This window comes from Leopardus geoffroyi, chromosome D1 (assembly GCF_018350155.1).
Source record: "Leopardus geoffroyi isolate Oge1 chromosome D1, O.geoffroyi_Oge1_pat1.0, whole genome shotgun sequence".
Taxonomy (NCBI): domain Eukaryota; kingdom Metazoa; phylum Chordata; class Mammalia; order Carnivora; family Felidae; genus Leopardus; species Leopardus geoffroyi.
The window spans coordinates 109,773,164-109,800,089 of NC_059329.1; the positions used below are offsets into that span (position 1 = coordinate 109,773,164).

Here is a 26,926-nt window from a genome sequence, read left to right on the forward strand (position 1 = left end):
AGCAGAATATTAATGCCATAGGAAGTGAGACTTGAGTAGTTTTAAGTGAATTTAATTGAATATATGAAGTCAAATAGAGTCAACCTGATGTCCTTGGAGATATTCTGGCTTATTTTTTCCTGGTAAGGCATTCTAATCTGAGTTTGCTAACCTGTAAAGTGAAAAGAGCAACTCTAATTATTTAGACACAAGGAACCCGACCATATGCAGTAGCATACTTGTCAATGTCTCAAGATGCTGGCTAACTTTTCTTCACCCATTACTGACTGAGGCCACATTACCTAGACCGCACCAAACCCCTCCTTCTATCTACATCTAAATTTCAGGCAATTACTCATTTGAATTTTGTAGTTTGAGCACAACTAAGAAAGAACCAGAAGATACAAGAGCCAGAAGATATTGGTAGTAAATAACAGTAGTAAATAACTGGTAGTAAATAACAGTGTATAACACAACAGTAAATAACACAAAAAGGTACTTAAGTGTTAGAAACGTTTATTTGTCAAAATATTTAAAAAAAAAAAGTGGGAGGAGTGGAATAAAACAAGGCTAAATTTCAGCTAATGCTGTACCACGATCACAGGTCAGACATAAAAAAACAAAACAAAACAACCCCCCTCCCCCAAAACCCCAATGGTCCTAGCAGTTTCAGAAGATTAGCTTCAATGTTAGAGTCCAGAGCTAACAGAGAAGAGTAAAAGGTCGCTTGCCACTACATGGTCATTTTAAAGGGAAAGGAGATGTTGCAGGTAGACAGGGAGAAGGGTTCAACTCCTAAGGAAAGCAAGATAAGAGGGGTTCCACTGTACAGGAAAAAGGGGATGCCAGCATAATCCTTACCTAGGGCTGCTCAGAGGCTGAGAATATAAGGAATAGAGTGAAAGGCTACAGAGACTAGTATCAGGAGGAAAGAAAAGTCAACTTAGAAGAATTAAATTAAGAAAGAAAACATAGTTGGTCACAAACTCCTTTGTTTACTGAAACATGAAGCAATGGAAACATCCCGGCAAAGGGGACCGCGCGGAGCAAGTTCTCATATATGACCGCAGCCCGAGGGTTCAGTCCGCAATTATCCTACCTGAAAGAGAGCACAACACAAGAGGCTTACACAATGCCTGGAGAGCAGCTTGGCTCCGAGCACAAGGGCCCTGGTCCCGTCCTGTATTCCAGGGGGAAAAGAACAAAGAACAAAACAAAACCAAGTCAGACTGGATCAAACTTACATCCCATGTAATTACCAAGGACTCTACTTCTAGTTATATATGTAGAATTAGAAGCAATCTATCTGGCAGACTGCTGTGTTGGTGATAAAATACATCTTTTCCACTCTCTTACCATCTTTTAGGCAAGACAACCTCTGTGATACAAGGCTACTGTCACTGCAACAAAGGGCATACATAGATATTATCCAAAACCATAATTTAATTTTTAGGTCCAGAAAAAAGCAGAAGATGCCAAGATCTGAAATATGGCCAACTGTACTACTCTAAATTTGTTTCGTTTTACTTTCATAAGTAAACAAGTTTCATAAACAGCAATCACAAAGCGTATCAAGGAATGGTTCATTCACCCTCCAACATGTCATACTGTCACACATTTAGAGCCATAATTCCAGGAGTTCCCCTAATTGATCACATCTCCCTTACCAAATCAAAGGAAGAAATCCTAAAATTCCCTAATTCTTCCATTGATGATGGGAACTCCAGACACCAATGGCTGGGGGAGAAAAGAAGTTAACTCACACCAAGTTCCTCTACTTATTACAGACAAAGGGCCAAATCTTGGTCTTGATCTGTACCAACCGACTTCAAAAGTTGTGACGTTCTTGAATCAGTTCTGCTAGGGTGAGACCCAAATTCAGATCCCCAACAGTTCTGGAGTATTTCATCCTGGCAGCCTCATTAACATCAGGCTCCTGGGACTGCAACCAACTCAGGGTTATTCAGTCCATTTGAGGTTCACACCTGGAAGGTAAGTTTCTTTAAAAGTCATCACTAAAAAGAGGTTAGTTGAACAACCACTGCTTGCAGTCAAAATTCACTTTAAAATACCTTAATGATACCCTTTTAAGACCATAGTACACTAATTTAACTTTGAAACACATATGAGAAAAACAGAAGTCATCTGGTAGATGATACCACCTTTAGAGAAATATCCTGCTTCATGGCAGATCCTGCTGCATTAAAAGTAAAAATTAAGGCAAGCTACACAAGGTATAAGATTACTACACGCACATGAAGATACACCACTACACAGTGGTCTCAGGAGATCCCAGTCGTGTCATGGTCACACAGGGTATAATTCATCACAGGTTCAAAGCATCATTTGCTTCTCACTACATAAAAGGGCAAATTCCTATTGCTTTATTTTCTTCTACACGTATATTTACCAACAGGATAAGTTAGGAACCCTGGAAACTCAGCGGTAACTCCATTTGACCTCTCGGGTAGGCTTCCAATTCAAGTGATGCTTGATTTCAAAGTACAAGGAAAACCATGAGAACAGAAGTTGTCGTGATGCCACTTCCACTCAGATGAAGAGATTTATCAATCTCTAGATATTACTGCTAATTATTCTTGACATTCCAACATCTTTGGCATACCTTGTCTAAAGTAGGAAAAATTAAATTTCTAGGGGCACCACCAGTGGGGTTTTATACCCGTTAGAAAATTACCTATTTACCTAGTTCCTTATAGGTTCCTCTTGAACACAAACCAAAAACTGCTAGAAGAAATGAGAAGTGTTGGGGTTCTACACGATAGTAACACAGACTCTGCAGAAACAGGGCTTAAAGTGCCCACACAGAAGACGACGCTCTGGATTACCAATAAGGAAAGGACTCCATGGGACAGTGGCATCAAAACATTTTGCTTTCAAGGGTCTTAGAACTAATAAACACCTGAAATTTATAGATCTTTATTTGGCTTATAGCTCTAGGATATTAGAAGAGCTTCCTCTGATAAAGGCTAATGACCTAAGTAGTAGTTTTGTTGGCAAGTGAGAAGTCTAAAGTTGTAGTTAAAATTCTCACTGTGACATTCATTCGTAACTCCTGAACCCGTGCTCTTCAGCTTAGACCACAGTGACTTTCATGGTGGAAAGAGAGTCATTTTGGAGTCAGCAAGGCCTGAGTTTGAACTCTACCTCTCAATTGTCAGATGACCTCAAAGTACTTAACCTCTCTGAGCCTTTGTTCCCTGCTCTGTAAAAGAGAAAACATCTTAAAGGCTTATTGTGTAGATTCAATAATATAATGTACAAAGAGGGGACTCAACAAATGTTCTCTTAACTACATTCTGTAACCCAGATTGCTTACGCTTGATTAAATAATATTCGCACTAACTGAGTTTGTTGTTCTCTCAGAAGGAAAAAGTTGGTTGGGAGTCGTACACTAAAAAACCTCAAGAGGCCAAATGAACCTCTGGCCTAAGCTAGAGAAATATTTAAAACTACTACTATGTAATTTATACCACTTGGAGACTATCCTGACAGCAAACAAACAGGTGGCTTTAGCCTCCTCCATGCAGCACAGGTCTCTTTCAAGGAAACAAAATAGAGTCTCTTAACCACACCCACCCCACTCTCACCTCCAGTTTTTAAAAGGCTGAGTACCGCGCTCGGTCCACATACTGCTCCCGCTCATACCGGGCCATGTCATACAGAGAATTCCGTGCAGCTGCTGAAGCCTGAGACAGCTCACTCTCTGGCCCATAACCGTAGCCCTCTCCAACTGTGGGGAGCACAGCTGCAGCACGACGCAGGGGGCTCCGGTCCCTTCCATAATAGGAGGAACTGTTGGCAGCAGCAGCAGCCATAGCAGCCGAAGTGGCAGCAGGACCTGAGTTCGGCAACAGGTGTCTGTCGTAGGGATCAACAGAAGTGGAGTTGAGGTGACTGGTCACAGCTGTGCTCTGGACTTGAGGCAGATGGGACATGGTCTGCTCCGCGTAGTTGTATGCAGAAGCTGCTGCCGCCGCTGCCACTGCCTCGTAAGAGCGGACCCGATAACGCTTATAGTAGTCGAGTGCTCCATATGCATCGTTGTAATACATGGATTCCCCGTAGCCCATGGTGTAAGGCGTGCGCACTGCTCCATACTGTTCATTATACTGCTCGGTAAAGTCCGCCACACGGCCTGTACGATCTACTGGACACTCTTTGGACCAGTGCCCCTCTTTCCCACACCGATAGCAGCCACTCTGGTCTCCCATCCCAGGGGCAGTCCGAAGCCGGCTGGTGGACAACTGCACGTGCATTCTTTTGCCTTGAGAAAATAGATGTAAGAAGACTTATTAATAACTCAATGACATTCTTTAATCCTCCCCAAAACGAAAGTAAACTAGTTGGTCTAAGACACACATACATACACACACTCCTGCAACCCTATTTCAGCAATTCCCTCCAAAAGATGAAGTTACTTTTCAATATAGATGACAGCTAGGACCTTTGAGTTCTCTGAGATCAGTCAATACTTTCTACTTACACCAGGCTGACCAGATTCCCTCCTACTTCTGTGTCCACAACTTTCCCTTCCTTCCCCCTCTCCCCCCAACACACAAACTGAGAAACTTTTCAGTTCAGCACTTTTCACTGCTAAGATTGATTATAACTGTAACGATTCAAGACCTGCCATTTCTTCCAAATCAGATAGCCAACAACACCTCAGTTATGCCAGATTTGAAAAGCATCTTACCAACCTCTCACTGATTTACTCAGGGCAATACAAGGCCTGAGCATTTAACTGCAGCTTAAAAACCACAGTGATCTTCTGTCCATCTTGTTTCGTCCAGCCATTTTTGCAGATGTCACCAGAAGGCTATGTCGGGTACACAAATCATACCTGGCTCATCATCTGCTTCACCTCCAGTACCTCTAGGAGTTATAAGACCCTCCAGATTTCAACCCCACCCCACATTTTTCAGCAAGGGTGAATCCATGCCTACCGTGAAAAAGAAAACTTGACCAAGGTCTCTCAACAGCAAAAATTAGAAAGATACTGAAACAGTTCTGGTTTCTTCGGGACAATGTGTTCCCATGTAATGGAATGACCAGCATTTCATCCTGCAGTGTAGCTTACAATCTTCACAGGGGATTATCTACCCTGTAATGCAGCATTTACCTACAGGTCTCTCTGGGCACCCATACAAACAAGCAACATCCATTCCTCCAGGAAATGACCAGCACCAGGAACAGCTAAGAGAAGAAACAATCTTTGCCCAGGGCTTATGTACCACCATGCCCAGGGACCCTTACTGATGAAAGCATCCAAGGTCTTTAAAAGCAGTTTGAGGAAAGGATTATTTTTGGCAGGATTTAGTGCCCAACTGCCTAAGACTTTGGAGATAAAGTCAGTTACGTCTCAAATCGTGGCCAAAAGGCAGCCACTGGAGGCAGAGAACAGGGGCTTCGCGTCACTCTTAAAGGCTGCTCGGAACAAATCCCCCCTCCACGATCAGCAAGTTGCTCTCTCTTTAACAGACCTTGTTCTGGATGCAGCTATGCGGATAGGAGGCCTCGTGCTCCACCATCCTGTTGGAAACAGCCCGATTCAGGACGGCAGCCAGAACAGCGCCATGCACTGACCCTGAGAGGGGAGCGGGTTAGTGCAGTAACATCACTTTAGTCAAACTCAGTTCCGCCCAGTGTCTAAGATTCATACCACCCCAGTTTCTAGTACTTGCCACCTCCAAATTAAAACCTTTTCTTTAGCAGAAACAAAAGTGCTCAGGTTTTTCTTCTAGCTGCCGACAGAGACGCAGCATCCACCATCACCACTGAGAGTCAACAGATGCCAAATGGCAGTCATTCTCCGAAAGCAGCATTTAGCCACCCATTGCTTTCAGAGATTTAAATACTCCCATTCTAATTCTGAGACGTTATTAAGGACCCTGGGCTAACTATGTTTAGAACAGAAACACGGATTCTTTTTTGCTCCAATTTATATCCCAAACGTACAGTTCCCTATGACTTAGACTGGAAGACACAAGGTACTTGGTTTTCAAACATGCATGGTGACATGAACCTGTGTGACAGACACAAACTGCTCCAATTCTGAAGTTGGAGTAACCATGCCAATCTAAAAAGTAGCCAATTGAGAGACTTAAAAGCACATGAAAAGAATTTTTTTCTTGAGAAACAAAACTCAGTAATTTTTGCTTGATGTTTCTATTACTACACCCAGTCTTCATTCCTGTTTTATTGAGAACTCGTAAATTTATAAACATCTATGGCAAAATCTACCTCTGTAGTAGCTGGGAAAAGGATTCCGGTAAAATATTTTTTTAACCAGCATTGAAAGATCTGAATAGAAGTGATAGGTTTTTTTTCCACAATGTTCCAAAGCTTGTAAAACTAGGGTTTTAAGTCCCCTGAAGTTCTTAATAGTTGAAAAATACTGTGCTTCTCTATTACTTTAAGGAACCAAGGCAAAGAATGTTGAAAGATTAAATTCTACCACTACTACACTTGGAGAAGCCAAGAACTTAAAAGATTTTCTGAGACCTCCAAAAGTCACTGAAATATGCTGCCAATGTTTCCCAGAAAACCAACCTAATAGAGGTGTTTTCTTCTGAAAACTGGAACAGAAAAGATTATTAAAATCCTGAGAGATGGGCCACTTGGGGTCCTAAACACTGAGCTCCTATCCCGTGCCTGGACCCAGAGAAGGCTGAGTGTGTAGCTGACCCACAACGGTACTCCAGCTTAGTGCTTGTTTACGTGTTGGGGGAGGAGGGGAACAAGACACCTGAACTCATGCATCATTCCCAATTCAGCTGCTTCATCATTCCCAATTCCCGTTCACTGCTACACGTGGAGAGGAAACAGGTCCTGAAAGACCCAGGTAACTGAGGTTCCGCTGTTTCCTTTCTTAAGTCCCGAACGCAGAAGCCTAAATGGCAGCTATTAACATATAAAGGTTCAAAAGATGTTCAAAATGGCCCTCTTTTAAGAGGCCACCTTCATTAGCAGTTGACTAAAAAAAGGCTTTATCAAAAAATGTGACAAATTGGTATGTAGATTATATTTTCTTTAAAACCCTTAACATATTATCCAATGCTAAACTTTCTCTTGTCATCTGGAAAAAAAAAAAAAAGAGCTGGTTATAAAAATGTCTATATATATATAACTCGGAGTGGAGTCCTTTCTCCAGAGAAGCCAGGCTAAGAACATGAAAACCAAATAAAGGATTTTTCTTTTCCAATAATGACGTTTTAAACAATTCATGGATCACCATTACTCAAACACCCACTTCCTAGAGTAATTAAACCTGGTTTATTAAAACACATGCTCTTCCCAAGCCAGCGCCCCCCAATTAACTGACTTCTGTACACATATTTTGCCCTTATCTTTTTACTCAATCATATATTAAAAAGGTAAGGACATGGAGTATTACACTACTAGGATATCTTTGCAGAGTTTGTACCCGGCTTTAACTGCATTCTTTACATGTTGCTACCTGTCAAGAGAGACCCCCCCCCCATTCTTTCCAAACAATGCCCAGTCATGTTCTTGTCTCAAGTGAAAATAATTAAGAATATTTTTAAAGCCATCTAAAGGGCAACAGCTTTCCAAAATAATAAAAGAAAAACAAATAAAATAGGTAAATGAGTAAAGCTTAACTATTAAATTATAAATCAGTTTCTAACCATAATGGAAACACACTCATTGTAGCAGACAACAATCACCTTTTATCTTATAGTGCTTTACCGTGAAAACATTTTCACATCTATTACCTCATCCTAGCCTCACTACCATCCTGTGAGGGAGGTACTGCAGGGATCATTAATTCTATTTTGTTAAGTGCAGAAAACGAAGCACAGAGAGGTTAAAACACTTGGCCAAAGTCACACAACTAGTTAATGGTAGCAAGTTATCTGTGACTTTCACCCTATACCACAGAGATGACCTAAAGGCCAGGGCACCACTGGCTGAGGCCAGAGCGATGTGATGCACACTATTTGCAATCTACACTATCTGCAAACTTTCTTACCCTTTTCTGGTCAACTTTTCCTTGTCTCCCATTTCTTTTCTGTTTTCTAGGTTTAGCAGAGGACACTTAAATACTTCTCAACAAATCTTTTAGCGGCACTCAGAAAAAATGGTGTTAATTTATGAACCTGGAAAGTGGCTGTAAATGTGTGGCCCAAGATGATACTGTCAACAGAAAACTTCTTGTGGAACAGCACTCTCCAACAAAACTTTCTATGATGACAGAAATGTTCTGTATTTACACTAATTCAGTCACCACTAGCCAGCCTCATGTGACTTCTGAGTGCTTCAAATGTGTGCGGTACAACTGAGAAAATGAATTTTTAAATTTATTTAATAGCCACATGTGCCTAGTGACTACATTAGCACAGCTGCAGAGTCTTCAGACAACCTCAAGGCATTAATAAGAACAGATGTACCTTTACAACTGGTAAAATTAGGGGCGCCTGAGTGGCTCAGTTGGTTAAGTGCCCAACTCTTGATTTCGGTTCAAGCCCCACATCTGGCTGACCCTGCAGAGCCTGCTTGGGATCCTCTCTCTGCCCCTCCCCCACCCACACTTGCTCACTCTCTCTCAAAATAAATAAATAGACTTAAAAAAAAAAATTACACAATACACTCTACAACACCCTTACTGGAACCTCTCAGAAGCAAGACCATCACCTCATTCAACCTAGTATTTTCAAAAATTTCCTCTATTTTTCCATTAAATAATAGTAGGCCGAAGAGAATAGTCCAATGGCATGGTTTTTGACCCTGCTTGTATAGTTCACAGACCGAATATATTTGAGCACTCAAAAGATACTCCCCCAAATCCAGGTTTACCATCTAGATTTTTAACATAGGGATCTCTCTAGCTGTCTCTGTTCCTCTTTCCTACAACAACCTATCACCCAAGGCAGTAAAGAGTACAAAATCCTAGGCATTTAAACTCTCAAAGAGAAGGCTTCCTGAATATAACAAAAGAAGCAGGTAATCCACAGACTTTTACCCTCCCTTCTCACATGAGGTGCTCATTTGCCCAGGCAGAGTAAACTTCCAGCAGAACTCAGATAAATGAAGACTGTGGGATAAAGTAACCCACAGTCTGTGATTCTATACAGCTGCGGAGGAACATCTTGGCAAATACATCTGAAAAGGGGAAGTGTTTGCTTCTCCCAAGAGCAAACCGTACTTAAGAGTGGTAAACATGCAATCTGTTATATCCGCCAAAATAGAATTGAAGACACCACCCTGCCAGCCACGTGGTCCTGCATTCTTATCTCTGTCTTGACCTAGACCCCACTACTCAGTTCTGCCACCCAGATCCCAGAGCAGTTCACCTTGAAACTCTGTGTTGTCAAGGCCCCTGATGGCCTCCACTGCATCCTCTGCCCGCTCCATGTGCACGAAGGCATAATCTTTCACGATGTCACATTCGATGACTGGACCATACTCCTCAAACTTGGCGCGGAGCTCTTGGTTGGTACAAGTAGGACTGATGTTGCCCACATGCAACTTGGTGGAGGCTTTGCTCTTATTCTTGCTGGCTTCCACATTGATGTTCACCCCATGCAGCTTGTAGTGGTGCAGGTTGCGTATGGCATCCTCGGCCGCCGTCTTGTCCTCTATGTGCACAAAGCCGTAGTTCTTAATGATGTCACATTCCAGCACCTTCCCATACTGCTCAAAGAGTGAGCGGATCTCCTGCTCTGTGGCCTCCCGGGGCAGATTTCCGATGAACAGCTTCACCATCCTGACAAGAGCCTGGGAGGGAAGAAACAAGATTTCCAAAAGTTAGGGGTGGGGTGGGGAATTCCAGTGCATTGCATTTGGTTTAGCCCTCCAAAGAAGTTCTTGGCACCTTCAAGATTCATATAAACGTTCACATAAACGTTCATTATTTTTTCAGTAGAGGGGAAAGGTTTGTACTTAAGGGGTAGTGTGAGATGTGACACGCAAACAGGAGGTCGGGGGTCAGCGTGCATGGCATAGTCTATCATCTCCGTGAAACGAGGAGCATTTAAATAACAGGGTTGGCTGTTTTATGTCTTAAAATACTGTTTGGGGAGGGCAGGAAAGAGCTCAAGAAAGGGACAAGAGGCATGTTATCTTGAGTGACCCCGGTAACGAGGTTTTGGAGGGAAATCTGTGCACGTCTCCTCCGGGCGGTAATACCTTCAAAGATACTCTAAGAATAAAGAGGCCTCCTTGGCCCCAATCTCGTACTCCCCCAGCGACCCAACCTCCAGTTCTTTCGCCCCAACAAAGACTAGACTCAACCCGACCCCTGCCCCGCCCCCTCCGGAGACCCGGCCCCGCCTCCTCCCGTTGTCTTCCCCGGACCTCCCGCAGCCAGAGAAACCCAAACCTTGTTCAAGCCCCGTTCGCCAGAGGCCCAGCCCGGCCCACCCCCGGGCTCCCCACAAACCCACAAGACCCACTCGCACCTCCGGGTGGCGGCGGCGGTGGCGGCGGCTCCAGCGTCAGAGAGAACCCCACAAAATGGCGACGGCCGCTCGAGCCTCGGCGCGACCGGGCCCTTTCTCGCGCGCCAGCTCACGCACGCGCGAGTGCGCTCTGCCTCCTTCCCCTCCCCCTCGCGGGAGCCGGGCGGCCAATCCCGCAGCCGCATACAAATGGCTGCCTCAGGCTAGGCTCCCAGCCGCCCTGACACGAGGGCGGGGCCAACTGGTGACGTCGCTGCGGAGCGGAAGTCAGTCCGCCCCCAGCCCCAGCTAGCCAATCAGTACCTTGGAAGCGGGGTTGGGGGGAGGGTCGGAGCTCAAGCGTCAGAAGGGCTCCGGACGCAACCATAGCCTTGGTGTAATCGGAAGCCTCGGATGTCGCTAATCATCACAATGGGTCGTGCTATTGGGGGGTGGGGGCGGGTAGCTGATGACAAAGGGTTATCTCACTGGGTCCTCTAAACAGGGGTTTCTTACCGGGCTGGCCAACCTCTTTGGTAGCTTGGGATAACATTTTAGAAACAAGGAAGCATTTTAAGCGTTTTAAGCAAACGTAGTCAATTTTTGTAGAGCTTTAAATATAACAATATAACTTAGTTTTTTTCACTGCAAACATGTTATCCACTGGTGAGGAAAGAGAACGAAAGATGGCAGAGCTGGGATAGCTCTATGAGGCATTGTTATCCAGGCTACATTTATCAGTAACGTTTTGTTTGCTCATATACATATGTCGGCTGGTTTTCTTTCTCTAGGTAGGGTATTAACTCTGATGTGTGTCCTTCACGGTCCCTGGTCCGTGGTGAACACACCAAAAGAATACTTGGTGCAGAGGCCCAGAGAAATTCCTTGTTTGGACTGAGGGAAGGGGTGAGAAAGGGTCTCCAAGTCCACACCAAGCTGCTGGAGGTCTAGGCAACTGTGACTCCTCAGCACTTTCTAGCATTCAAAATTCAGCTGTAGTCCAAGGGCACCTCCTGGTGGCAAAAGAGAAGCTATTTAAGTGGATTACTCACTGTCATCCTTGAACAAAGAATAGACGTTTATAGAGATTGATGGACCCAGTTTATCTCTGAGTGGAGCATGCCAGTGAGGTTGTCAATCACCATTGTTCATTGTGGTGGCTCCAAAGAAGCTTCTCTGATACCATCAGGCACAAATTCCCCAGGGTGCTCTCCTCCTCCCCAGCTACTTTGATAAGTTTCTTTCACGGAATTCTTTTTTTGTTTCCCACACCATTTCAGAAGAGGCACTGTCCTTACAAATTTAATACAACTCATGATTTCTCCTACTGCTATCTACTTCTCTCCTTCGCTCCTCCTCTTGGTAATTTCCAGTTTCTCTCTACACTCTTTTTTTTTTTTTTTTTTTTTAATGCTTGTTTATTTAGAGAGAAAGCACATGCTCGAGGGAGGGGCAGGGGGGGAGAGAATCCCAAGCAGGCTCCGCACTGTCAGTGCAGAGCCTGAACCCACAAACGTGAGATCATGACCTGAGACAAAACCAAGAATCAGAAATTCAACCAACTGAGCCCCCTAGGTGCCCCAACACTCAGACTTTTAAAACGTGTATAGGGACCTCCTCATCCATTTGTGAAATCGCTTTCACTCATCTTCACTATTAATGTTTTCTATCTTGGCTTCTTTCTCTGTGTTCCAGGCCAGATTTATTTTCAAATATAGAGTCTGAACCTGCTATTGCCCACCTTTGAGTGCTGTGTTTTGGGTTCTGTCCACCTTTCCAGTTTCCCCAAATTTTCTGAGGTCACCAAAACTAATGTCTTTTTAACACGTTTCACCCTTCTAAAGATTTCATTTCATTCACCATCCTTTTCTTCCCTGCGTTTTTATATTGTTCCATCTCCCTCCCCCCCCCCATCTATTTCCCTACTCTTATTTATTCTGTTTTATCTCAGTTCCCCTTCCCTCACAGGCAACGATTCTAATGAGTTTAATGTGTATTATTTTGTGTTTTTGCGAGACATGTCTTTTTAGTGCGCATATGCTTTTTCCATGTTAAGAAATGTTTTGTTGTGGCAATTTTCAAAAAGGCATAGAGACAGGATATTATGACAAACTCCTATGGACCCTTTACCCAGCTTTGACAATTACCAACATTCTGCTTATCTTATTCTATCTATCCTCTATACTTGTGTGTGCATGTGTGTGGGGGGGTGGGGCTGGAGTGTTTAAAAAGCAACCTGAGATGTAATGTCATTTCACCTATAAGGCCTTCACTATCTACCTCTAATTAAAACATCAGCACTATGCTAATATTATCTAATCTTTATATTAAAATTTCTTCTAGATTGTTGCAAATACGTCTTTTTGCAGTTGGTTTCTTCTAATGTGGATATAAACAAGGTCCACCCATTGCGCATTTGGGTAAATTGTGTAAATGTTTTATGCAACTTGTGTTGCATGGCTCATTGTTTTAATTTTTCCACTAACCGCTCCTCCCCTCACCCCCCGGGTGTTGCTGTGTGATATCTAACCACTGTGTAATATTCCCTAGTGTGCAATCATATTTTACCTATCCATCTCTACATGTAGGACATTTAGGTTGCCTCCAACCCCCCACCATTATAAACAAGGTTACAGTTAACACCATTATGTTAATTATGTGTGCCCTTATGGATCCCTGTGAGAATCTGGAGGGATATAAACCCGGGGTGGAATTGCTAGTTTGCTGGGTCTTATAGGGTATTCTTGGAACTAACTTATCTTAGTAGTACCAAGTTGTTCTCCGGAAAAATTATACCAGTCTAACCTCCCACCTGCAGCACGTGAGGGGCCCTGTATATCGACAACTCTGCCAATGTTGGACATTATCCAGTTTTCAAATTTTTACCAGTATAATAGGTGTAAAGTTTTTTGGGGTTTGTTCTTCTGTAAATTTCCTGTTCATATCTTTTGCTCATCTTTCTTAGTGGTAGTAATCTCCTCTTTGTTGTTGATTTGCAGGATTTTCTTGTGTATTCTAGATATAAATCTCTTATTGGTTTCAAATATTTTCTGTCGTTCCACTAAATTATCAACGTTGTCCATGATGTCCTTCATTGAACAGAAATTCTTAATTTTTTATGGAATCTAATTTTTGTCTTAAAGTTTGTGCTTTTGAACTTTTGTATAAGATGTCCTTTTCTTACCCCTGGAGTCACAGATATATTCCCCTACATTTTTCTCTATTAACAGTAATGTTTGTCCTTTTTACATTAGGTCTGTAGTCAATTTAAAACGGTGCCATCCAGGGGTGCCTGGCTGGCCAGTCAGTGCAGCATGAGGCCCTTGATCTCAGGGTTGTGTGAGCCCCACGTTGGGTGGAGAGATTACTTAAAAACAAAAACTTAAAAACATGTTATTTTCTAGTAAAGACATTTAAAAAGTAAAATGAAACCGTTGAAGTTCAGTTTAATACTTTTGAAACCCAATAAAGCTAAAATATTTCAACATATAATCAATATAAAAAGTATTAATGAAATATTGTTTTTTCCTCTTCCGTTTTTGAAACTGGTGAGCATTGTACTTACAGCACATCTCAATTTGGACTAGCCACATTTCAAGTGCTGGGTAGCTAGCTACATGTGGCTCATGGCTACTGTCTTGGACAGCCCAGATCTAGAGTTCATCCTTAGAGGTGATGTTCAGTAAGATGACAAATACATTTTTCTCAATCCATTTTTATCTGCCCATATTTCCCCATGACTTGTGGTGCCTGCACTGACTGCATTTTTGTGCTTTAACCTGTCGTGTATCCCCCGCTCTCCATTTCACTCTCTTTCTGGAGCTTTTCTTTTCTTGCACTCATATCCAAAGGGATCTCTTAAGACTTACTCCCTGACCTTATGCTAATCCTCTTCTATGTCCTGTTCTTAAGGATTCGTGTCCTCAGGCAGCTTCAGCTGCCCCCTAGATGATGCTCAAACCACATCTCCATTACTTCTCCTTTCACAGTGACTGACTGCATCCTGCGAGACTGCTGTACTTAGCTGCCCTACTGACATTCACATTTCACCTGTTAAAACGATCATTTCTTCATTAATTTCTCACTCCTGTATACATTTCCTTCTAAAATTTCCCATTATTGCTCTCCCTCTTAACTCCCAGGCTTGCCATGTTGGAGTGTAAATACCCTGATTCCCTGAGGGCTCGACAGCGTATGACTTTTTCTTCCTTCATACAGTGGAGATTTTACAGTTGTACCCGAAAAACAAGAGAAGGTTGTACTGATGTATAGTCCCACGACAGATTGTTCAGTTACATTTATCCAACATGTTTACCGTAGGATAGTTCTGAATCTGCTTTTCTTACGAGAAAGGGATAATTATTCTGTGAGCTATCTGGTCTACCAGATCTCATGTCTGGAGACCATTCTGGGGCTGTGTTGTGCTAGTCCTGGGCCTGCACACACCTGACTCTCTGTCGTGGCTGATGATGGTCAGGGGTCTACTGAGCCAGGGCCCTTGGCCAATTATGCTAAATATAGAGCTGCTTACGGGAGGGGGTGGGGGAGGGGGAATGGGTGAAACAGGTGATGAGGATTAAGGAATGCATTTGTCGTGATGAGCACTGGGTGATGTAGGGAATTGTTGAATCACTAGAGTGTATACCTGAAACTAACATAACACTGTATGTTGACTATACTGGAAGTTAAAATTTTTAAAAATTAAAGATAGGGCTGCTTCTCTGGAAAGATCTTCTCTGAGCCCCAAAAGAAATGGTTGTGTATTTATGGGGAAAAAATGAAAGAACAAAGCTTTTCCTGTAGGAGGTCACCAAGGCAATACTATTGCCTGAAACTTCCAATTGCCAAGCCAAAGACAAAGGAGAAAGCTACCTGGTGTTTTTTGTTTTTTTTTTTTTTTAATACTTCACCAGATCTAGAATATATTCTGTTGTATGTGTGTGTATTTACACACTTTGCATGTACCTCGTGGCTTCCCAGGGTGATGTCATCCTATCCGTCAGCGGAATTTGCCACTTATCTGACCCGTCTGAACTCCCTTGATCCTCTCCATTCGGGAGGGAAGGCGGGGTCCATAACCACCCCCTCTGTGCTCCACTCTCCACTGCTGGGCTGAGCAGTGGCTGAGACTTGCTTGTGGCAATGCAGTCTTTCATTTTTGAAAATAGTTGAGAGAGTCATGAGTAAAGAAAGTTGTGCATCGGGGAATTAGTTGTTCACTGCTTTTAACATTAACAGTGCTTATTAACATCCTGACCCATGGTGAACTTCTTTGGTCTAAAACTGAGGCTTGCCATTAATCAACCCAGCAAACTGGAGGTCATTATCATGGGGAAATGAGACCAAAGTAGGGAAGCTCTCAAGATAATGTGGTTCTTTGATGGTTTGGAGGCTGGGGGCATTGCGGAAACCTGACATACGGGAGACCAGAGCCAAAGGCAAGAACGTGGGCATAGGCAGGGGGGCTTGTGGTCGGGAAAGCAAAGACACCCAGAAGCAGTAAGACAAGCTGAGCTGTTTAATCACCTCCTTGGCCAGACTCAAGGCTGTGGTTGCCCTTGAACAACTCACACCTGGAAGCCATTGAGCGTCGCTGCAGATGGGCAGCCACTCGAGTCAGAGGACGAGTTAGGATGGGAAGGGGGAGTTTCGGCACCTCTGACTCGGCCATCTGGCAATCTTGCCCCCAGGTCCTGCTTCAGCTCTGAGAGGTTCCTGGCTGGTCCCCAGGGGCAAGGAACCGAGGAGCATGCCCTAGCCGTGGTGGGAGAATGACCTGAGGCAGGGGCAGCCATTCCCCACATGGCCTATGTTGAGGGTGCAGGGCTGTCCGCACCGGAGTCAGGGTAGAGGCATAGGGCTGGGGGAGAGGGAAGAAATCAGGAGGCGGGAGTGGAATTGGGGGTTGCCTGGGTCCCACCACCAGTCTGGAATTAAATAGCAGAAGAGGAGCATCGCCCTTGGGAACACTGACTTGTCCCCCCCACCCCCCAACAGTTCCTGGTGATGGGTTGACCTTGGCAACAGACCCTAGCAGCAGGCAGTTGTCCTGACAAGAGGGTGGTCCCTGTTGACAGTCCCTGGCAGTTTCCTGAATACAGGGAAGAAGCTGGCCTGGGAGTCTCGCCCCCAACTACTTGCTCTTCTTGAAGAAGCTGAAGCGTTTTTCTCTCTCTCGTTCTCGGCCGTCCTTGCTTCGAAGCACGACAGGCCCCTCAGCCCCGACCGGTGATACCGGGGGCATGGTCATGGCCCGAGTCATGCCCCGGGCGGCACTGGGCACCGCTGGCTCTTCAGGCTCTCCAGAGGCAGAGGACGCAGTCGCAATGGCTGCATTGACCACCCGCAGCCATGAGCTCATCTCTGCCTGCGGAGGGCATGGGAAGACAGGTGGTCAGCGTCAAGGCAGCAGGGCTGAAGCTGTGGCCTGCAGATGCTGGGAAGCCGAGGAGGAGCGGGCAGGAAAGTGTTTGGACTATTTTGTCTCACTGGAGAAAATGACCCCTTTAAGACGGGGAACAGGTTTTTGGGTGGCCTTCACAAACATCCAGGTGGCACACTGTGAGCTATCTGCTCACGAAGAGGGAGACACTTAAGGAAAAAGAGAGGAGAGGGAAGAAAGGGGAATCTACAACTGGAAGGTTCTGAGAATGGCCCAGAGATAGAGACGCGGGGGGAGAAGGGGCAAGCTCACCTCATCCTTGGCCTGGAATAAATATTCTTTTCCATCCTGCAAGCTGTTGGGAGAAAGAGAAGCCTCAGAGCAGAGCTGAGAATCTGGACCGGCTACACCAGCGCTCGTGGAGTCCCAGTGATCACCCTGAGAGCAGGCTGGAGGGCACGTTCTGCACATCCTGCACTCTCCCAGCGCTGTGCAAAAGCAGGCCCTTCCTGCTTGGCTGCTGAGGACCACGGTGAGCTCACCTGCATCCCAGGCTGTGCCTCCTGCACTGGCTGCTTGCTGGCAGGCAGAGGCAGGCCCCTGGAGGTCCCCGGAGGCAGGCCGCCTTCAGATTTCCCATGCACGATAATTTTTTGCTTGACATCAGCAGGCAAGCCCGCATCTTGGTGCTCCTGCGCCCTGAGTGCAACCAGACCCCCTCCCGTTCCCTCACCTACATCTCTGTCTCCAAACACCCAGCCCTGTGACTCGATTCCCTCTACTAGCTTGTGGCTCCCCTATACTTCGTATCGCCCCCAACTCCCCTCCCATCCTGAGGGCACTTTGCATTCCTACCCCAACTTGAAGACGTGTTTGCGCTTTCGGTAATCAAAGGCGACGCTGCCCTGGGCCCTGGCCAGGCTGACAGGCACTTCTCCATGGTATGGCACTCCTGTGCTGGCTGCCTTTGCGTCCTTATAAAAGCCAAGGCTCCCACGCCGCAGGACGCAGTACACGTTTTGCCATGACCTGGAAGGGATGTGGTGTGGGTGATGAGGTGAGACAGGTGACTGGTCTCTATGGGGCCTAGAACCCTAGCTTGGGTGTCCGAGGGCTTCCAGTGCCACTCCTGTCTTTGGGCCCCTTATCTTTACACACTCCTGACCATCACCTGAGGCCCCTGCTCTTCTCTTGGGTCCTCTCCCTCTCCCAGAGGACCCTCCTCCTATACCATACCTCTTCCCCGTCTATTTGGAAGAGGTTCCAGGAAAGCCTCTTTTTATTTATTTTATTTTATTTTTCATGTTTATTTTTGAGAGAGAGACAGAGCATGAGTGGGGCAGGGGCAGAGAGAGAGGGAGACACAGAATCTGAATCAGGCTCCAGCCTCTGAGCTGTCAGCACAGAGCCCAACGTGGGGCTCGAACCCACAAACCACGAGATCACGACCTAGGCCAAAGTCGGACGCTCAACTGACTGAGCCCAGGGAAGCCTCTTTAGAAGGCAGGAGCCGAGAGGCCACCGACGCTGTGCGGCCAGGGCCAGTACCTGTTGGCAGCCTTCTTGCCAAAGGCCTCCATCTCCTGTTTGCGGCACAGCATCCCTTCCATCTGCTCCTGGGCAGAGAGCTCTGGGCCTCGAGGGGGCAAGGTGGCAACCCGGGCTGGCTCCGATGACCTGCTCTGGGGCATTACGGGAGGGGCTGGGCCTCGCGTCCGGGTCTGCTTCTCCCCCCGTGGCCCGTTGGCCTCGTCCCCTGTGCCAGACCCCTGTGGGCAAAATGGACAACAGTGTCAGTGTCAAAGGACCAGATGGGAAATATCTAGCCCAAATGTCATGAAGCTTCAAGTCCAAGAGCTGATCTTCCCGCCCCCTGTTTCCTCTGGGCCCGTCTTATCCTATCCCCAGGATCCCCACTGCCTGGCTCACACCCCTCTTCTTCCCTTCATCTCCCATTATTAACACCCACACCTCTGGGTGAAACTCACAGGTCCTTCTGGGAAGCTGCCTTGCTCCAGTCTCTGTTGTTCCAACAGGGGCTATGAGGACAAAAAGCTGTAAGAGGACATGCAAGATGGGGAGCTAAGATCCTGATGGGGGGGCACAGGGCAGTGGGGGTCACCTGAGGGGACTCTGTATCCGTGCAGACTCCGTTGACGCTGGCCTGCTGTGCAGATGCTGGCGGCCGGGGGCGGGTTCTGGAACAGCAGAAGGTGACACAGGGTGTTAAGTCCTTGGGTTGCTCAGACTCAGCCACATTCTCTGTCCCCAAGGGTCCCAGCTCTCACCCATCCCGGGTGGCATCGGGAGCTGTTTGGCTGTCCACCAGGTCCCCTTCAGACAGACCGGCTATGGGCTCTGGGGCAGGGGGCTGTTTCCTCCGTTCCTCCTCCTCCCTCTTTCTTTTCCGTTCCTTCTCCTGCTCCTCCAGCTGTCAAAACATTCTGGGGTCAGAGCATAGAAGGTCGCACTCAAAAGGACCAGGGAGGGCATTGGGGAAAGCTGAGATGCCTCAGCTCGCCTGATGGAACAGAAAGGATAGAAAACAGAATTCCAAAAGAAGGTGGGGATTAGAAGCAACGGGGGAGCTGAGGGCTCCTGGAGCCATGGTACAACAGGCACCCACGGCTCACATCCAGGACATGCTGGTACAGTGGGAAGGGAAGACACGTCTTCATCAAGCAGGACAGAGCGCAGGTCTGGGGCAGTGGGAGGGGAGGGCATTCCTCACCGCGGTGAGTTTCTCCAGTGCACTGAAACGTTCCTCCCAGGCCACTGCGGACTTCTGGAAGGCCTCGTGACGCTTGATGAGGCTCTCGACTTCATCGACTGTGCAGCCCAGCTCAGCGCTTCTCACCAACGGCTCTTGGCTGCACAGCCAGGCCTCCGCCATACCCGCATCTCTCCCAAATACGAGCACCTCCAAAACTGGGGGGGTTGGGGGGTCAGGAGGAGACAGCAGGTCAGAGCACCAGCAGGGCACTGTTGCCACAGCGCTTCAAGTACAGGGACACAGAGGGAGCTACTGCCCCAGGGCAGGAGCGCAGGGCAGAGCCAGGCAGTGCCAAGGGCAGGCACCTTGAATTCCATGCCCAGGCCTCTTGGTCTTACATACTCTGGAAACTACAGGGTGCAAGATCCCCAGCCCCTTCTCCCAGGGCCTGGTGCCCTCAGCCAGTTCCCTGGCGCCCACAGCAGCTCACCAAGCTGGAGCCAGTCCATTTTCTCCTGCCACTTGTCTGCTGTCTCCTGGCGCCGTGCCTGCAGCTGAGACAGCTTCTCCGAGATCTAGGGGGCAGAGATGTGAGTTAGCACCCAGTAGGACCTTTCTGGGGTCTCTGGAGGACTCACACAGGGAACTAGAGATTTCTGATTTCAGGAGGCAGATGGTTCTGGGGGCAAGTTGGAATGGGGAAATCGTGAACAGCACCAAGGGGAAGGGGGTGGTTCTGCAAAGGAAGAATGAGAGGGAGGAGGAAGACTCAGAGGAGAGATCAGCACCGAGGCCTCCCCCTATGAGGACGACCTGGCTGCACCCACACCTCACCCACCTCCTCAGCTGCGTAGTGGCTCCTGGCAAGCAGCCCCTGCCCCATGTCAATGCAAGAGGAGAAGCGGTCGGCCCTGGCCTCTATCTCTGCCTTGATGCCCTGGTGGTTCTTGATGACCAGATCTGCGGAGGACACATCCCTGGGGGTACAGAGACCACATTACCGCTGCCCACAACCCTGTCCCAGCCCCCAGCCCCCAGCCCTCGGAGGCTGCAGGGCACCGTGGCCCTCACCGGGGCCGCTCCTGGGCATCCATCTGCAGGTTCACCCCATCCATCCACAGCATCAGCTCCCGGACGGCCTTGAAGAAGCGGAACTTGTCCGTGGTGTCCAGGAGCAGCTGGCGGCGAGCGGCAGAGCTTCCCTGAAGCTGGGTCCAGGCCTCAGCCACCGCCTGCATGTGGCGGCCGATCTCCTCAGCCTTGTCTCCAGCATAGGCCTTCTGGAGCCGATGGCCATCATCCTGCACCTGCTGGACCTGTGGGCCCCCCGCCCCCGCTCAGAGTGAGGCAGAGCTGGGGGACTCCAACGAGCAGGGGTCTCTCCAGTCCTGGTCTCTGTGCTCTATCTCCCATCCATTTGACCAGCCAGAGAAGCAGGAGGCAGAGCAGAGGGTAGCAGCCGGGAAAAATGAAGGCCGCTGCCCAGAGTAAGCCCTGTCATACCCTGCCCTGCTGGGTCTCAACATGGGGCCTGGGGAGTCTGGTGGGGGCAATCTTTTAAACAGACCACTGGCCAATTGAGCTTCCAGAGGCCTGCCCAGGACATGAGGGGCCTCAACGATTGCTAGAATGAGATTTTCAGCCATGAAGGGACTTGGGTATTGGTTGACTGAGTTTAAACGCTTGGAGAAAGAATCTATGCTTCTGTGGTGTGGGTCTGGAGCTCTGACCTGGGTGGGACCAACAGGCAGATTTTAGTATGCTATGAAGAATCCAGCCATTGAGACCATCTGAAAATGTCATGGGCCCCCAAGAAGGCTGGTCATTAAAGGTGTGGATGCTGTGGCTAGATATACCCTGGCCAGAGAGGTTTCCCTGAAACCACTCTAACTTTGTCCTTAAGCATCCCTCCAGAGGATGCCATCCCCCCACCATTTCCCACGAAGTCTCCTCTGAGCACAGCCTCCCCCCCCACCCCCCCCCCCGCTCCCCCAAATCACCATGCTTGGGTCAGACCTGGGCGCTGAGGGCCTGGATGTCATGCTCAAAGGCGCAGTGGCGGCGTTGCAGGGCCTCGGCTGCGTTGAGGTCCCGGCCGGTCCCGTCGGGAAGCTGCTGCTGCTTGTGCTGCACGCGCGCCAGCGCTTGGCGCGCCCCGTGCAAGAAGCGCTGCAGCTCGTGTGCCGCTGCCAGCACCTGACCCCGCGTGTCCAGCAGCTCGAGCAGGTCCGCCCAGGCCTCATTGAGGCTGTCCTTCCACTCGGCCACGGTGGCCCGGGCGGCATGGCCCCCAGCGATGAGCCCGTTGGCCAGTGCATTGGCGCTGTCCACACGCTCCTGACCGATGGTACTCGTGTCCCGGGAAAACTCTCGGAATTTGTCTCGGAGCATCTGGAGGGGGAAGCAGTTACGTGGACAGCGCTTTAACACGGGTAGATGCAGTCCCTGTCTAGTGGGCGAGACTTCTAGCCCCAAAACTGAGAAGTGACTCTCTCCATGGGCCACAAGGGCCAAAACAGGTTTCTTTAACAGGACAACTGGTTCCCATTTACCCCACATGTGACTGATGCCCCCAGCCTCCAGCAAAAGCATTAGGGGTGCTTGGAACCTTTGGCCGCCAGGCAAAATACCCTAAATATGGTCCATGTGTCTGCACTAACGGGGGCCCAAATTCCCAAACAGTGCAGAGGAAGTCACCTGTGCTGTTGAGTTCCGTTGGAAAAAAACGATTGGAAATTTCCTTTTTGCCCACACCTGCATGCAGTCCCATGGCCTCTTTTCTGCACGGTTCTTCAAATTAAGTACCCAAGGGCAGTGCCTGCTCAGCCTGCTCTTGCACCCCCTGCCCCTCGATGCTCTGCCAGAAGGAGGCGCTGGCCTCCCGGGGGGGGGCCTCCACACCTCCCAGAGCAGCTCTGTGGCTGGTGGGCTGGTGCCCGCCCTGCACTCACAGTCACGTGCTCGTAGTCCTGGCCCAGCTCGTGGGAGGCTGCCACCACCTCGCGCTCCTGGATCCACTGCTCCAGGTCGTCCAGCTCACGGCGGAGCTGGCACAGCCGCAGGTGCTCCTGCAGGCGCTCCCGCCGCTCTCCCGCCAGCTCCTTCAGGCTGGCGTACAGCTTGTCCACCTGCGCTTGGCGGATGGATATTCGCGTGCTGCAGCGGCAGGGGTGGCAGGACTTAAGACACATGGCTCTGAACCCTACCTATTCTATACAGTCCAGTCCCTTCTGCCCGCCCCCCCTCCCCCCACTACTTGCCAAGTCTCTGCCTGTCTAGCTTTCTAAATAGTTCTGTACACACGTAGCACAGAAGGCTCCACAGTCCCGGCACCACCCTGGAACCCGTTCTTGTCTCCCCCAGGAGCCGTGCTCCCCCTTGTTCCCCTCTGTGTTCACCTCTCTGGGTGGTTGTGGTCAATCATGTCTTGGCTGCTGGCTGCCAGCTGATGGATGGTCTGAGCATAGTCAGCCAGGGCTTGTTCCAGTACCTGATGCTTCTTCACCTCTGCCTGGGCGCTGAGCTCGTCCTGGGAATGACAGTGGGCATCAGGGAGCAGGGGGCTGGGGAAGAGAGTGGCAGCCACACAGCCTGAGCTCTGCTGGGCCTCTCACCTTGGCTTTCTCCTGGCCCATCATGTGTAACTCCTGCTCGCCCATCCAGGCCTCCGCCTCGGCGGCATCGCGGTAGAACTGCTGGGCCCGCAGGGCCTCCTCCAGTCGCTTGCCGCGAAGCTCCAGCTCGTGGCTCAGGCGTCTCCACATCTCCTGCAGCTCAGCCAGCTCTGGGCCTGCCGCTGCTGCTCCCAGAGTACGCTGCCGCTCCGTAAGGTCCGCGATCCGCGGCTCGTGGCCCTGTATCTCCTTCTGCAGGGTCTGTCCACAGCAGAAGAGGACACTCTGAGAGGGGGCCCCTCACCACATTCCCCCTTCCACCTGCTCCACAGCCAGCCCCCTACTTTCAGCTTTCTTTCTTCCTGAGTCCCCCTCACTTGCCCCCTCCTCTGACCTAAGAATGGGATGGTAACACCCCTTCAGTCCACCTGATCTGCTACAAAGAGAACCCACCCTCCTTTGGTGAAGAGAGGCCAAGCCCTGAAGTCTAGAATGACACACAGATTGAGGGGGAGCCAGAGAAACCCCAATTTTTTTTTTTTTAAGAAAAAACAAACTTCCAAGTCTGGGAGGCCCTTGAGACCTTTTCTTTTGCTTTTAGCCTTGGCCTCACCTGGTTTTTCTTCATGAGAAGCTGGACACTGGGCAGGTCCTTGCCATGTTCCATGGAGCTAGCCATGGGTAGCCGCTCTGTCACCCACAACTGGATGAGAAAGAGGGGGTCAGTGGAGGTCCAGAGGGCAAAGTGAGAGCTGGGGTTGGACAGTGGGGAGACTTGGGGAGAGGTCTGCTAGGGCTCCTGGTGTGTGCCTGCTGGGAATGGTCATCTCTGAGTCTGGGGCACAGGGACCCAGAGGGCATCCCCAAGAGTCCCTCGAGAGTCCGTTTTCCATGCCAAAGGGAAGAGATGCTGGCATCTCCCCAGCATCCAGGAAGGAGACTAGAAAGCGAATGGCAGGGAGCAATTTGCCACGATGAAGACTCTACCTCAGCCCAGACTCTAGTGACTCACAATCTCATCCTCCACGTCCCGGTGGAACTGGTGCTGCTCACGGGAGGCGTGCAGGCGCCGGCAGCGCTCCTTCATGGGCTGGCACAGGGCCCGGAACTTCTCCTCCACAGCTCTCGACGTCCTCTCCACCTCCCCTGCGCCCTGGTCCTCCTGGGCCAGCGCTGTCGCCTGGGCCTGGATGGCCTCCACCTCCTTCTCTCGCACTGCCATCTCCCGTTCCAGCATCTGCAGCCCGGGGAGGAAGGAGGTGTTGTCACCACACATCTGCCTTCAAGCTCAGAGGAGACTCCACACTTCCTGTGGCCAATCAAGATTTCTTATCCCCGGGGTTCACCCCAGGGAGAGCATCTCCTCGTGGCCTAGCTCAGTGGACCTCAAACTCTAAAATACATAAGAGCCTGCGGGGGGGATGTGATAACGGGGCCAGTTGTCAGTTTACTGCCTCTCAGACCCAAAATCACCTCAGCTCCAGGTACATCTTTTCCTGTTTTGAGATGTTAGGACTGAACCCTGTCGACCTTTCTCCTTTGCCAGCTGGTGCAATGCTGGGTCTTGTCATTAGAGGGCGCCAGAGGCACAGCACAATGCTAGGAGGGGAAGGTGCAATTGATGGTTCTTGCGTGCTTTTTTGCTCTTGCTCCTATAGCAAAACTGCCCATGGTGTGCAGGAAATCCAGTGGCTCTCACCACCCTCCAGCAAATTTTGCTGGCATCCCAGTGGTAACTTCCTGCTGGCCAGTGTTGGCCCGCCAGCATTAGACTGGCCTGGTCCCAGGATACCCCAGCAAAGTTCTACAATACCTACCCCTGGGCCTCGGCCCTCTCCAACGAGGTCTGAAACAGCCGTGGGGTCAGGGGGGACGCATCTCAGTCCTCCTTGGGTACCCCTCCCCAGCACTAGAGGTAGTAGCTGCTCCCTACATTTGCCATTTCTGTGCTATTTAGAGCAGGGATCAGCAAATCCAGCTCCCCGCCTGTTTTTGAAAATAAAGTTTTATTGGCGCACAGCCACACCCATTATTTTACATATTGCCTGTGGCTGCTTTTATCCTACCAGAACAGAGTTGAATACTTATGACAGAGACCACATGACCTACAACAGCCAAAATGTTACTGTCTGGCCCTTTATGGAAAACTGTTTTCTCATCCCTGCTTTCGATTTCTACCTTTTGGTAGTTAACCACCTTTAACTAATTGATACTTCTTTTTTACTAAAATTTCATTGTTCAAGTTAGAGAATGGTTTCTATCTTCTGACTTCAGTCTGACTTCAGTCTGACATGCTCCCAGAGATTCTGAGACGGTGGCCCCTGGACACTGCTTTGAGAAATACTGGTACAGATGTCGTCTGTGAGGCCTGAGAATGACCTCCCAAATCTCAGGAGCTACAGACTCCCTCCTCCTCTCTGCTGCGGTTCCCCATCCCCATCACAGGCCTGCAGAGCACCTGTTGCTTCTTGAGCAGAATGTTGACACTGGTGAGGTCCTTGCCGTAGTCGTCAGAGTGCAGCTGGGCCTGCAGACTCTCCAGCCAGCTCTCCAGGGCGGAGCAGCTCTGGGCAAACAGCTCGGCTCGGTTGGCATCGAAGAGGCTACGGGCCTTGGCCTGGGTGGTGCTCTCCAGCCTGTCCCAGCGCTGGTGCAGGTCCTCCAGCTTCTCAGACACCAGGGCCTTCAGCTCCGGCTTCTCGAGGGTCAGCTCCCGCCCTTCCTGGGTGATGGGACAAAGAAGGTGTCAGTGTCAGAATTAGATAATGCTGGGTGCCTGTCACCAGTCTATTGAGCCTCTGACTTTGGCTCAGGTCACAATCCTATGGTTCGTGAGTTCGAGCCCCACATCGGGCTTGCTGCTGTCAGAGCGGAGCCTGCTCTGGATCCTCTGTCCTTCTCTCCCTCTGCCTCTCCCCTGCTTGTACTTTCTCAAAAAGAAACAAACATTACCAAAAAAAAAAAGAATTAGATACTGCCGAACTTTATGGGTTGGTAACAGATCAGAGACATAAAGGGCAGTAGGAACCTGAAGTGAAGGCAATAATTCCAGGTTCTTGCATCCTCTCTGTAACATGCTCTTCTCAAGGTTTCAGACCTCTTCTAGCCCCTCCACCCCCCACTGCTGGGTTGCACCCTACTTGTTCAAGGTCTGGCTCAAATCTCATTTCAACTAAGAAGCCATGGAGACTTTCCTACTCTGGGCTGCCTCATGCTAGTGGCTTCTGGGGTTATGCCACACATGGTCTTATATATTTGCCATCTTCTCCAGTTTCGCAGCAAGCCACCCTTTCCCTGAGTTATGTACACCCAAGTCCCACCTGCTCTCCCCACTCCCAGCCTTTCTGCTTGAGGACTTTCGTTGCTGGGGAGGTGAGGGAAGCATGGTCTCCTGACCTGCATGCAAGGCAGACCGGAAGTGCCCAGGAGTTACTGCCCAAGGAAGCAGCCCGCAACCAGTGACAGACAGGGAGCTGGTGGACAAAGACTCAGCATCCTTGTTCTTTGGCTGGGATTATGTGGATGCATGTTCTACACTGTCTCCCATGTTCCCATGGTGCCCCATTAGTACTGAGCACCAGTGGCCCACTGGGGTGACTGGCAAGGCAGCGTGGGCCCGTTATCAAATGCCTTTCCTTTTCCATCCCATCACCCCACGCCCCCACTGGTGTTCTCAGTGGTCATCTGTCATAAAGTGGCCTGCACTGGAAACCTCATTTCAGGGTCTGCTTCTAGAAGAACACAGGCCAAGACACTGCCTTGAAGCCACTTTGTGCATGGCTGCCAGGATGAGTGTCAGAGTCTAGCACTGCTTGGGTAA

General features: G+C 49.1%; 2 protein-coding genes across 10 annotated transcripts in view; both read right to left on the reverse strand.

Moving 5' to 3' along the window:
• Positions 1-478: 478 nt before the first annotated feature.
• On the reverse strand, positions 479-10,604 carry RBM4B (RNA binding motif protein 4B). Of its 6 annotated transcripts, none has more exons than XR_006714302.1 (5): positions 10,419-10,600; positions 9,312-9,735; positions 3,588-4,264; positions 1,803-1,964; positions 479-1,078 (listed from the first exon to the last, which is right to left on the reverse strand). XR_006714302.1 is itself a non-coding variant. In XM_045485990.1 (4 exons), exons 2-3 carry the CDS (start codon positions 9,721-9,723, stop codon positions 3,597-3,599), a joined length of 1,080 nt encoding a protein of 359 aa, XP_045341946.1. In that variant the 5' UTR covers positions 9,724-9,735; positions 10,419-10,604; the 3' UTR covers positions 479-1,078; positions 3,588-3,596. The 6 variants fall into 6 exon arrangements, 4 of the variants coding, with proteins under 4 accessions (XP_045341946.1, XP_045341948.1, XP_045341947.1 ...); XR_006714300.1 differs by having other exon boundaries at positions 479-1,159; XM_045485990.1 differs by lacking the exon at positions 1,803-1,964 and having other exon boundaries at positions 10,419-10,604.
• A 5,296-nt stretch (positions 10,605-15,900) lies between these two features.
• The window catches only part of SPTBN2 (spectrin beta, non-erythrocytic 2), a 44,533-nt gene continuing 33,507 nt past the window's right edge, over positions 15,901-26,926 (reverse strand). For all 4 annotated transcript variants that reach the window (XM_045485964.1, XM_045485965.1, XM_045485962.1 and 1 more), the window contains 18 exons: positions 25,565-25,828; positions 24,119-24,343; positions 23,720-23,809; positions 23,107-23,367; positions 22,891-23,021; positions 22,444-22,648; positions 21,509-21,883; positions 20,564-20,808; positions 20,331-20,469; positions 19,983-20,067; positions 19,511-19,707; positions 19,068-19,210; positions 18,902-18,977; positions 18,768-18,818; positions 18,328-18,548; positions 17,635-17,808; positions 17,092-17,134; positions 15,901-16,764 (listed from right to left, as the gene is read on the reverse strand). In XM_045485964.1, coding sequence (XP_045341920.1) covers positions 16,531-16,764; positions 17,092-17,134; positions 17,635-17,808; positions 18,328-18,548; positions 18,768-18,818; positions 18,902-18,977; positions 19,068-19,210; positions 19,511-19,707; positions 19,983-20,067; positions 20,331-20,469; positions 20,564-20,808; positions 21,509-21,883; positions 22,444-22,648; positions 22,891-23,021; positions 23,107-23,367; positions 23,720-23,809; positions 24,119-24,343; positions 25,565-25,828 — 3,159 coding nt within the window. In that variant the 3' untranslated portion in view covers positions 15,901-16,530. The remainder of the gene's footprint in view (positions 16,765-17,091; positions 17,135-17,634; positions 17,809-18,327; positions 18,549-18,767; positions 18,819-18,901; positions 18,978-19,067; positions 19,211-19,510; positions 19,708-19,982; positions 20,068-20,330; positions 20,470-20,563; positions 20,809-21,508; positions 21,884-22,443; positions 22,649-22,890; positions 23,022-23,106; positions 23,368-23,719; positions 23,810-24,118; positions 24,344-25,564; positions 25,829-26,926) is intronic.

What these genes read in the sequence shown, in the direction of transcription:
- RBM4B (XM_045485990.1), bottom strand. Translation starts at nt 9,723, where the DNA reads ATGGTGAAGCTGTTCATCGGAAATCTGCCCCGGGAGGCCACAGAGCAG. An exon ending in TGACAACACAGAGTTTCAAG is followed by an intron (nt 4,265 to 9,311) that starts GTGAACTGCTCT and finishes TATTTTCTCAAG; the next exon opens with GCAAAAGAATGCACGTGCAG.